The sequence below is a fragment of the Leucopleurus acutus genome, assembly GCF_964270905.1.
Source record: "Leucopleurus acutus genome assembly, chromosome: 9".
NCBI lineage: Eukaryota > Metazoa > Chordata > Mammalia > Artiodactyla > Delphinidae > Leucopleurus > Leucopleurus acutus.
Window position 1 is genome coordinate 81,093,039 of NC_139144.1, and position 13,010 is coordinate 81,106,048.

General features: G+C 42.3%; 1 protein-coding gene across 5 annotated transcripts in view; it reads right to left on the reverse strand.

The window, feature by feature from the left end:
• Positions 1–13,010, reverse strand: part of CADPS2 (calcium dependent secretion activator 2) — a 484,769-nt gene that overhangs the window by 337,645 nt on the left and 134,114 nt on the right. For all 5 annotated transcript variants that reach the window (XM_082846689.1, XM_082846688.1, XM_082846687.1 and 2 more), the window contains exon 3: positions 728–1,060. In XM_082846689.1, the coding sequence (XP_082702815.1) occupies positions 728–1,060 (333 nt within the window). The remainder of the gene's footprint in view (positions 1–727; positions 1,061–13,010) is intronic.

The following is a 13,010-nucleotide window of genomic DNA, read 5'->3' on the forward strand; positions in this document are numbered from 1 at the left end:
ACACAGGAATTTTAAAATGCCAGAATTTTGGCAACTTAAATTGTATATTAGGGCACAGTTAAATAATTTATAGCTCTAAAATAAGCAAACAAAATACAACTAAGGGAGGAATACATTTAGACAAATCATAGGATCTAAAGATGAAAGACATGGAACAAACATGATATTATATTTAGTTTTTCATATGTATGATTAAAATAACAACTGAAGAGAAAATATATTATTTACTCTGTCACCTCTAAATTATGTAGTTTAGCAATCTTCTTCAATTCATTTCTATCTGGCTGGGTTAAAGAAAAAATTTTTGAAATTTCAGTCACTTCCATAAAACTCTGAAGATGAGTATCATACCTTTATGAAAAATTATTCTGCAGTGAGGAATACCTGTTTATTATAAATTGCCAAGCTTCTTCAGATAAGAGACGATTTTCACTTTACTACTCAGGGCATGCCCCATACACATATACCCAATAGGTATAAATCTGATGTCCTAAAATAGGGCACATGGAACAATTACTTACTGAATAAAATGCACAGATATTCTTCTCCTATCGAATAATTCTTTCAAAGCTTCTTCCAAATGTCATTATTTGACATATAAAAATTCAATTTCACTCACCTTTCCAAACAAAGTGATTAGAGAAAGTAAAGTATATCTTCATAGGCTTGTAAAGACTTGGTGTTCATTCTGTGAGTCAGGGGAATAGGAAATATCATGATCACTTACCTGACATGCATTATAAAGAAGTTGGTGTTCTAGTTTTTTAATTCCCAAAATCTGCTGAAACATTTCATAGAGTTGTTCCTTGCTCAGAATAAGTTCAGAAACAGCGCTCAGGGCCATCCTGTTTTGCTGTTTACACAAGTCCTCTTCACCCCTGTAAATGGCGTCATATTTGGCTATCCAGGAGCTCAGCACTGTCTCTTTGCTCAAGCCATCAATTTCTGGCAAACTCCGCACACGTTTTTCTATGTTTTTCTTAAACACCTCTCTGAAGTCATTAGCAGAACATCCTCCACTCTGAACCATTCTGGCCACTCGATCACTCTTCAGAAAAACCTGAAAACAAAACAAAAAGCAAAAGAAAACAAAAACCCACTTACAATTAGGCGTGGACACTAACACCAACTGCTTTTAGCAGTCCAAGAGTCATGACACCAAACATTCACAACGGTTCAAATGTTTCATAATACGCACTAACTAATGACGAAATGGAGGCTCCAAATCATCTCTCTCAAAATGTTGAAATGTTCAGGAGAGAAAATAATGAGTCTTGAGGAACTTGTATGACCCAACCTTGACCTACACGCTCCCCACCTGAAGGTCATGGGGATCTCTACAACTGAAACCCTTAAGAGTCGACTGAAAAGGTAATTGGAGATACGAACCCAACTTCCCTATGTGTCCTTGGGAGCTCTGGTTAGTTCTTCAGCAAAGGGAAGGTCCCTTATTGTCTGAAAATCTGAAGGCCAGTAGTGTGGTAAGTCTAGTGTCCAAGTCAATACCCTCCGGGTATAACTGTTAATCAAAACTACTCCACAGCTGGGGGTACACCTGTCCCCACCCCTGACTTCACTACCTCCCCAACTTCTCACACACCTCTTGTAGCTGGGAAAAATCGATGATGAAAAAGCAAACTCTAAAACTTTTAGCTGTCCGCTAATATCAAGTAAGAAGTAAAGCACAAACAATGACAACCAGGGAGAGAGACAGTTTTGAAATGGGTAGAAAGAGGTGGGTAATAAGTAATAAGGTCATACTGTGCAAGGGACATCAGACTTGGCCTCGAATCTCTCCTTTCTTCTAAGTCACAGACCCAAGTATCAACGAGTATCGGCCAAGATTCATGAAACATCTATTCTGTCATCAATATAATATTCCTAAGAAGCCTCTAGGGGTCATATGAGACTGATTTGATTCCTGTTTTCTTCCTATAATAACAAAAACTCCTTCCAAAGAACCCGTAGGACTATTTAATGCAGCCCCCATGAGTTATATCCGTTGTTAAGGCTTATGGAACAAAAATTCATGTCAGTCTTTTCCCTAAGAACTGACTCATGATACTGAGGTACTCCCAAATTATGACCCCACTAATTGCTCTAATGCTACTACCATGTCCGTCCGCATGTGGGCAAACAGCATGTGTGGTCTGTGCAAAGCAGCCTCATTTGTCCCAGCGACTGGCATCTCAGCTACCAGGTCCCAAACCTTCTCCCCACTTAATTTCTCCTCTTTTCAGACCATGCATACAAAATATTGTTTCCTATCTTTGCTCAAAGGCCAGAGGGGATTCCTGACTCTTGAATATTTTGGTTAACTAACGTACTGAATTAGGAGTGGTGAATTTTACACTAGGCAAACATGCATGACACACAGACACAGCGCTTCCTCTCTTTTTACTAGCTGTGGCTCAATTACAGTCAAAAGGACTCTTATTTTTTATGTTTCTAAGCCAAAACTAATTCTTAAGCCCCAAGTATAAGAACAGTGTCTTTAATTTATTTAGATGAAGGAAAATAAAATTTAGATATTTAATATTTTATCTAAAAATGCCATTTAACTACCTCTAAACACACAAGAGTCTCTCCAACTTCTTTCTCATCCTCATCTAATTGCACTACTCTCGTTGGGCACTAGGCTTCAAGATAAATGTTATACGGACATAATTTTTCTAATTTCTGTTACAGCTGTATCTTGTTAAATGGGAACGTACGGAGGCTCAGGAGTCAGAGGGGGCGGACTGCGCCAGTTGTCAGTCCACTGCTTTCCAGGGCTGTCTTCCTGTGGCCTTGCCACTGGTACAGTTTTAGAGGGTGCTGGAGGGACACTGGAGGAGGAAGGGCCCTGGTTCCCGGTTCTCTTCTTATACCAGGAGGCACGTGGCACCCACCCCTGGGGCAGCTTCTCTGCAGACCCCAAGGATGGCTTCGCAGGGCGCGCCCACACTGGCAGATTCCCGGGCAGTTCTGCAGTGCAGCACTGCAGAAGGCAGGCTCCCGTGAATCCTGCCGGTGCGGCACTGCAGTGAACTTGTCTGCCATCTGGTAGGATACGCCACATCTTCTCCGGTGAGGTCTGGATCCCAGGCTTTTCCAGATCTGCTCCTTCCTTGGGCGCTCTGCTCCCTGTATCTGCTACTCCTACATTCTTTAGTCGCCTATCGTAGCCAACCCCTCACTGTTTATAACAAATTTTCCCTGATCGATTATCGTGTGGTTTCTGTCTCCAGATTGCACCGTGATACAGAAATACTGAAATGCTGCATGGGACACTATATCTAAGAGAAAATATTTGAAATTGAAACAGCTTTTAAAAATTTGGTAATTGTATAAAGCTGGAACGGCAAGATGTTTTTAAAGCACAACATAAATGCCTTACAATTGGCTTCAGAAAACCTTTTAATTGCTTGATATCTAATACTCTAAGTTAGGAGGCATTTCATTTTTTTCAACCTCTTCTGTCAGTGCTAAATTCTACCAAGTAACCAAACAGTGTTTTTGAAGCAAGGGCGCTGATGAACTTAGGTTTTTGGAGTCTTAATTTCCTCTGTAAAACCATACCTAAAGCCATACTAACTCAGTCCAATTGCATGTTATTTAATCAACATTTAGTAAGTGGTAACAACATGTCAGGCATTCTGCTAAGTGTTGGAGACATAAAGACAAATGAGCCAAAGACCCTGCCCTCAAACAGCTCACACCACCTGAGAGAGACAGGATACACAGTAAGACAGAGGGTGGGAGCAATCATAGAGACCTATGCAAAGGTGGGGGGAAAGAAAAGGAAGTTACTAACTCTGTTATCTGGGGGACAAGGTTAGGGAGGAGAGGGGAACAGGACAAAGGACCCATGATTTGAATGACCTGTGGGGTGAGTAAGGGGAAAAGGTAGAAGAAAATACCTTTCAGGAAAATAAAAGAGGTAAAAAGCAAGAAGCATCAAATCGCATGACCTTTTGAAGGAAACATAAGAATTTTTATACTTCAGGAGCATCAAATATAAGGGTGAATGGAACACAAGTTGTGCCAATCAGACCAACAGAGACCAGATGGCCAAATGCAGTGTGTGCCAAGCAAGGAATCTGAGCTCTGCCGGTGGGTCAGGAGTCGATGATGGCCAGGTAACCTCGGTGCTGAAATACTGAGAAGCATGATTGAGACAAATAACTGGTAGCAGCATCAAGGGTAGATGACGACTGGCCAGAACAGAGATTGGGATCAGTTATCTGGAGACCAGGTGAAAAGCAGTAAGGGCCTCATCTAGGGCAATTCATGGGCTAAAGAGAGAGAGAGGCAGAGGAGAGACAGCTGGGAGACAATCAACATATCCTGCTGAGTTACAGGATGTGTAAAGGCAGGGAAATATGATTCACAGTTTTTACTGGGGTGTCTGGATTCCACTAGCTAAAAATAATTAAAGAATACAGGTGGAATGACGTGCGCGCGCGCGCGTGTGTGTGTGTGTGTGTGTGTGTGTGTGTGTTGCTTGTAAATGGTGGTGGGTATATGGGGGGCATGGTCCTGGATTACTAGTTTAGTTTTGGTAGAGGTCAGCTTTGAAGACCAAGTATAGTAAAAACAGAGTGAGGAACAAAACTCCATGAAATACCTATATTTACAAAGCTGGCAGAAGAACTGGATCCAGGGGAGGCTGGTAGCGTCAGAAGCAGAAGGAAAAATATGACACATTCGCAGTCAAGAGGGGAGACAGTCCTGAGAGAAAGAGAATCAAGTACCACAAGGGAAATCAGCAGAAATTTGATTGTCTCTACCACCATCTGGTCACCTTTGGCAGAGAAGATAGTAGAGTGGTAAAGAGTAGGAACTGATCTGCGGAAGGAGGAAAGGACAAGTTGTAATAAAGTTAAGACGGCAAATATTGGGTTGGCCAAGGAGTTCGTTCGGGTTTTTCCATAAGACGTTGCATAAGATGTTCCGTAACGTCTTATGGAAAAACCCAAATGAACGGCCAACCCGATATAAACTGTTCTTCTAGAAAGTTTGCATGAAAAGGGAAATGAGAGGAAGGCAAAAAGCTGAACTGGGAAACGACACGTAGGCAACGAGGGAGACAAGTCAGGAAAGAGAGGCAGCTTATGGTATGGATTACAGAAAATAGCGATGGTGCGTCACTTCTGAGATTAGTCTGTGGAAGCCTGCAGTGCACTCTCCCATCACATGCCCGGGGGGTGCAAGCTGCTGTGATGCAAGGTACTGAAGCCCTCGGTCTAACAGCCCTCAATGAACTGAGGTCAGCCCAGAACCACGGGGAGTGGACTGGAAAGCAAATTCATGACTAACTGAGCCACGAGTGTGATCTCAGCAGACAGCTTGACTGCAACTTCATGAGAGACCCGGAGCAGAAACATCCAGCTAAGCCTCTCTCAGCTTCCTAATCCTGAGAAATGCATGTGAGATCACATGCATTTACTGTTTTAAACTGCTATGTTTTGGGATAAATTGTTACACAGGGATAGATATACATGGTTTACACTGTATTCTATCATATTCATGTCATATATCCACATGGTTTATGTTCTTACTTCACACGGGTGTCAGTACCATCATTTCCTCAGAGGAAGCCCCAGCCCTTCCCCCTATTCATCATCACACCCCTTTTTTTTTTTTGCCGTACGCAGGCCGCTCACTGTTGTGGCCTCTCCCGTTGCAGAGCACAGGCTCCGGACGCGCAGGCTCAGCGGCCATGGCTCACGGGCCCAGCCACTCCGCGGCATGTGGGATCTTCCCGGACCGGGGCACGAACCCGTGTCCGCTGCATCGGCAGGCGGACTCTCAACCACTGCGCCACCAGGGAAGCCCCACCACACCCTTTTATCTTGCTCTGTTTTTCTTTTTAGCACACAGCACTACCAGATATGTATTTACTGTAGGTCTGTCTCCCCAGAATACAAGAGCCACCAGAGCAGTGACTTTGTCTTGTTTTCTAGTGAACCCAGTGCCTAACACAGTGCCTGCCTATAGTAAGGGATCGATAAAGGTTTGTTGAAAAAAGTGATGACTATCTATAGACACTGAATCCTCTGAGGCTAAAGAAGAGAATTTAGACAGGCACCTGGATCACAGGCTTCCTCAAATACGGATGCCCATGGGAGAGGAACCAGGAGATGGATAAACACCGAAAAACTGCAAGTGTAATAAGTGGTAACAGTGAACAGGAATGCACTCCAGAAGGCAAAAGAGATTTCGCCTGAGGGAGGAAGAGCAATGATCTGAAAGCAGGAATGAGGAACAGCCCTCCTGGCCCTAGATGTGGAGGAGAAAGGAAGGCCTACCATCATCAGAAGGCCGTTCCTCCCTGTGTCCTCGCTAAGGTTCCATCCCAACCATCATTAGGTCTGAGGGGCTCCACTTTGCACGTGTTCCCAATCCCAACACCATCACAAAGGGTGATCCACCAACCCCTCCTAATCTCACTTCAGCTTCAGATTTGCATCTCCAATACCACCCATCAGCTCTCCTGACACGTCCCACTGACACCCTAAACTTAACAAATTTCAGATGGGATTCATGACTTCTCCCATTATTTGCTCGACCCCCTGCTTACCTGCTTCAATGAGTATCAAAACCTATTTCCCTCCTGGAGAGACCTGGAAACCATTCTCAACTCCACCATCTCCTCCATGTTTATTTCCCAACATACAACTTGTCCCTAAACCTTGCTGGTCCTGCTCACCCTGGAATTCCTCTGAAATCCTTGCGCACTTCTTCACACCCCACAGAAGCCGTTCCTGCCCCTCACTGTGACTCAGCTGGCTAAGAACAACAGCCTCTTAAGTGGTCTTCCTGCCTTAGAAATTTCCCTGATAGCCACTCTACTCTCATTTTCCCCAACTTATCCTCTTCACTGGTATCTATCTTTTTTTTTTTTTAATCTGGCCGTTTAAATTCTTCTCCAGCTTAAAAAGTCTTTGCTGACTTTCCACCAAAAGTCATCAGCAAGGCCTCTGAGGCCCTACACTTCAACTGGCTCCAAACTACCTATCACTCTGGCTTCATCACAAATCTCTCTCTCTCTCAATCTCCATGCCCCGCCCTCCACCATCCTTCCTTCAAAAACTTCACGTTGTCCATCTCACCACAACCAACTTACCTCCTACCAACTATTCAGATCCCTGCTCAGTTGACCCTCAGTGATTCCCCGAATCACCTTGAATCGGCCATATCCTATGTTGTTTGTATGCAATCCTAGCACCCTTTCTTTTTCCTTTAAATTCACTTTATAACTGTAATACTTAACTGCAAATTCTATTACCATCTTACTTTTTACTCACTAGACAGTAAGCTCCATGAAGCCAAAGACTGTTTCATTCACCACTGTATCTCCCCCTCCATGCAACTGCATAATTTAAACAATTAACCAGTATGGTTTACTGAGTTTCAGTTACTTGCTTACAGAAGAAAGTATAGGACATGAACCTTGCCCATATGAACGGGAGAGGGAAAGATATCTCAGAGGGAAGGAGGCACGATGAGTGATGCCACAGAGAACTAGTTTTGTGAGAAAAATAAGATGTTTATTGTCTAAAAACATAATACTGTCTAATTCTCCATCTGTGCTGTTCTTGCAGAGATGACAGTTTTTAATTTTTCAGATGTTATCAGTTATGAAACTGTAACCATGATGGATTTTGTCTCATTAGATATCAACTGTCTTAATCCTGTGTCCTTTCATAAGAACAGTTAGCAAGTTAAAGGCGGGTAAAGTGTGACCACGTGCAAAGGCTAGTCCTAGATGCCGCTCTCCAAGCCAAGCGTGCACATACGCCAGCTTTCTGCTCTAGGCCCCAGGATCCTCAGTGAACTTCTGTCCGGAGAACACATAACAGGGGGCCATCCTGGTGCAGAAGCGGCCACGGGAACTTAGTATATCAACACACCCACCAATGAGCAGATATTCTGTCTCCCTAGAGCTCTTCACATATTATCTCCTTTCATCCTCATCATCACCCTGTCCCTTTCTCCATTATCATTCTCTTTTACAGATGAAGTGGTCAGGCTGAGAAGTGACTCGCCCAAGATCACAAAGTTACTGGGAGAACAGAGACTGAATCCCTGCCTCTGGAACCCAGAAGCAACATTTCTTTATTCTCCTTACGCACTCTTCCACCCCACCATACCCCACTCCTACCAAGGGCTCACCCCTGCACACCATGTATTTTGCTGGGTGCTGGCCAACACATGTGGAATCACCCATCAGTGACCTCCCTGTGAAAAGGCCACTGAATATACAACCAACTGAATACACACCTGGCGTGGCAGGGTGAGGGTGGGGAGTTACGATCCGGACATCAGAAAAATAATACACCACACATGCTACCTTTCTCCACATTTTACTGGGTTTTAACTTGTACGTGGGCCCTCTGAGAACCACCAACTGCCACCCTTCCCATTCACCTGCTCAGCTTCGAGACCAAAGAAGTTACTGAAGAGCTTAAAGTCATGGTGAACTAATAACACAACTGAGATGTGGTGACTGCAACGAGCAGCTGTGTCTGCAAAGGGTGAGTCTGCTCAGCTGTCCAAACAAAACCTCAAATACACTTTTCTACAAAAGTACTTATTGTTCACATACTGCTTTTGATCTGAAACATGCATTGCTTCTTTGACTCAAAAGGATTGTATACGATGAGAAAAACATTATCTGCTTGCCAAATCACTGTGGTCATCTATGACATGGTTCCCGGGAAGGCCACCAAGGTGTGTTCAGCCAGGAAAACGCCGAGAAAGTACAAGAGCCCCGCTTCAAAGAGACGCCTTTTTCTCCTGAATAATGACAAATAAAATACTGGCTAATGATTCGAATAATCTATGCGGCCCATGGAGAAACAGTTTCTTAAACTGTTTTTCAGGTGTTATCAATTCATGATCAATTTTTTGGTAAAAATGGATTTTACTAGATATCAAATAATTCCCAGTTTACCGGCATAAATACCAGTATTTCCTATTGTTCACTTCTCACGCCTAAAGCCAGTCCATGGCTTATATTCCCTGTTGGCACCCTGTTGTGCCAGCCTCTTCACCCATCCAAGTCCCCCTCAACCTACCTTTCCAGCCTTCTCTTCCACTGCTCCTGAGAACATATTTTCTCTTCCAATAAAGGGAACCGCTTGTTTAGCCTTTGACATTCTCTACAAGCTTCCTCCCCCTTACCGTACCTCATCCACTTGTTCCATAAATATTTAGCAAAACATATTCCCTGCTGGGCAATGTGCTCAGTGCTGGGGATTTACTGGTGAGCAAAATGACATGGGTTTGCTGCCTTCACAGAACTTATAGTGGAAGAAACAAACTACACGAACTAAAATGACCACAGCCTGATGTATACTACTGAGCATTTCTGGCACCGTAAGAGTCTGTAGCAAGACTTTGAATCTATCTGAGGAGGTCAATGGAGGTATGAAGACCAAGAGGAATCAGTTGGAAAACGAGGGGAGACCAAGGGACCATGTGGTAGGGTGGGACACGGCTGGTCTCAGCGGGCTTCAGTGAAGGGAATGAGGCTATAGTGGTGTGAGAAGAGATTGGAGAGAAGGGACAGGCTTTATAAGCCTTGGAAAGGTATCTGGTCTTTATCCCCAGAGCAGGGAATGCCACCCAAATATTTGTCAGAGAGTCACATGATAAAGACCGCATTTTGAAAACAGCTGAAGTTTACTCTAGGGGCTTTATTTATATTAACCCTCAAACACATAAGGTAGGTGTTAGTATCTGTTTTAAAGGTAAGAAACAAAAGCACAGAGAGGTAAAGACACTTGTCCGAGGTCACACAGCCAGATTGTAGAGGAGTGAAAATCTAAGCCCAGACCATGCAATCAAGTGTGGTGACTGATCAGCTCACGGCTCATTAAACTGAGTGGGACAGAGCAAGGAGCCGGGAGAATGCAGAGAATGAGGAGGCCGAATGCACTCCTGTTATCCTCTGCTCCTTTGTGGCACTTTCCCCAGCTTATGCCAGCTCTTCATCCTGTGCCTTCTTAGCACTTCCCATCCTCTCTGAAGGTATGAAATATACCTGTCCTCAAGCAAGCAAGTTCTGTACAGCATCACTGTATCTCTCCCCTGCTTAGACTATGAACTGCATTAGAACTGCACCTTTAAAGCCTCTGCAGGGTCTGGTATCATTGGATATTCAAATTTTACAGAGAATAATGAGGTTCTTATAGTCGTAATGGATTTTGGAAAGTTATTAAATCCGAAAAGGGGGGTAGTTTTGACCAGTGTGGAGTGAGGTTTTCACTGATTCAATGTAAAGAAATGAACATAAAGATTACAAAGTCATTCTAATAAAGCTAAATTTCCTCCATATTTTAACAGTAGAAATCGTATGTGCAAGTCACTTCTATGTAATACAATGTTATTAACAATAGATTGTGGGTTAGTTTTTTTGTTGTAGTGGTTAATGATCTTTCTTGGCAAAAAACTAAGAGGCTATATTTGACATTGGTGTTTTTTTTTTTAAATCCATGAATTCCCAAGGTTTATAAACCACTGATTTAACCAATCCCATTCCCTTTTCAAATGTTAAGAAATCATACCTTAAAACTGATAGCAATCTGTAAAAAAAAAAAAAAAAAAAATGTGCTTAGACCTTTGTGATATGTCTAGACCTTTATGTGTAAACTAGGAAGCAGGTGCTCACAAAAGACCCTGCCTTATAACTCACCTAAATCCCTTATATCAACTCTAAAGCCCTTAAAGCAAACCTAAACCCCCTAAACTACCAAAGGCTTCTCGCATTATCTGCGGGTAGGAATTGAGGCGAGTTTACATCCAAATGAACATAAATGTGATTTGAGAAGTATAAAACTATTTTTATGGAAAAAAGAATACACATGCTCTTCCCATCATCAATATTACAAGGTTTTTAGAAAGCTTTTTTCTTCTAATATTAGCTAATAGCAGATCCTTTAGTCTTCCTTTATAGATATCTTCCAACTCAATGATTAGCTTAAATCTCCCTAAGCCGATGGCAAACTCTCCTTAACCCTGTAACTACAGAGCCAGAAACTGAAGAATTTACCAAACCACTCACTCCGAGCACAAATCTTAACAGAGAAGCACGATCACTGAGCACTGGCTGGGCTTCCAATCTGCACAGACTGAAAGTCGTAACGGGAAAAAAAGATCATGTTCACAGTGGAAAAGGGAGCATGATAAATGTAAATTTGTGAAGTCAATTTCTATATGCATACATAAAGTGAAAGAAGGCATCACCCCCTCCTAATCAATCCCCTCACCCTTCCCCTATTTCATTCAATGTTTCATGGTATTATAGAAAATTTTAGAAAACTCTACAAGTTCCTGGGTTGGGCTGCCTCGTTCTGCCTATTTTATGAAGAGGTTTTTTGTTTGTTTGTTTGTTTTTTTGGGGGGGGCGCAGTTTGCCCTCATTATAATGATACAGAAAGTAAATTTTTTAAATGTATATTACATTTACAGTCTTATACTATCTAATGTTCAGTAAATCCCTAAAATCATTTATCTTTATTGTATGGAAGAAAATGTGCTGTTTCCACCTTTACAATATTCCAACCCCGATTGTGTAATGCTGTTCACCTCACCCTCACGTCTGCTGCACTGCTCTCCTCTCGACGAGGAAAGAATGTACCAAAACCTGGAAGGAAATCAGACCTGAGTGGTTTGCTCCCGACAAGCCAAGAGCCTTCAAGGTGTGACACAAGCTGAGAGACTCAACTGTTCTCGGGCACTTTTGCCACTGGTGGAATAGGAATTATATCCCTTTTTTCAAACAGTTTTTTTGAGTATTATATGAAATAATACAGTAAAATAAGCTTTTAATCAGTTATGCGAAGTGTGATCCGTGGACCAATGCCACGGATTGTAACCTGTCCCCCGACAAGTACAGAGAGTATGTTTGTAGAAACTTGCAGTGATGTGACATTGCCATGACATCCTAATACATGATTTTATACCAGTATTTTGTTATGAAAATGTCCAAACATACAGAAAAGCCGAAAAAAGTTTGTAGTGGTTTGAAAATCACTGACTTAACTGATCCTATTCCTTTATCAAATGTGAAGAAATCATTAAGTTAAAACCCACAGCAAACGATCTCTTCTGTTCCGACATTGACCTTCAACCTAGATTCCACAAATAACATTTTACTCAAGTTTTTCTTTCATATAACTATCCGTCCCCTCCATCAGTCCAAATTATTTTCACTATACATTTCAGAATTAGTGAAATGCATGATCTTGTGTTTTTACAAAATAATCCACAATGGATTGAAAATAACACAGGTCCTTTGCTGCAGATACATCATCTCAAACTTTTTTTTTTTTTTTGAGAAGATGGATGATGTCCTAATGTTGACACAGAAATTGGGAGCAGATATTTCTAAAAGCCAAATTATATTTTCTACAACACTATCAGCATACCAGAGAATGAGCTACTGTCCTTTCAGATGGAAGGTTTATAAAACATGAATCTTGAGGATTGCGAGGGGTTTGCTCCTGATAAGCCAAGAGCCTACAAGCAGACAAAGTTCCAAAATGAAAAAAGAATTTCTGGAAAGTAAATCAATCTTAAAAACAAACATTCTGTTAAGTCAGAAAAAATAAACCCCAAACCTTTTGAACTACATTTCCCTGGCTTATAATGACTCTCACTAAATATCTGTTGAACGATACCTTGTAGTTATTTGTTTTTCCACCAGATGGCAACTATGGGTGGAATAACAATGATTTCAATCTCCACATGTGATTTTCAGGATTGTGCAAGACTTCAAAGGTATAAATCCAGTCACCCTTCCAGAGCTTGAATTCCCTCACCACTGCTGCCGCCACCACCATCAAAACGACATCCAAACCACCAAACTCCTCTAGGGAAGAGAAACTCTCGGCACTCGGAGGCAATGGCCTGTCTATGGGCAGGACCCACTACCTGAAAGTTCTTTGTTTCCAGGGGGCAACACTCTCCCTGTAGCTGTCACTCTCTTACCTACTTGTAACCCCTGCAAGAGAAAAGAC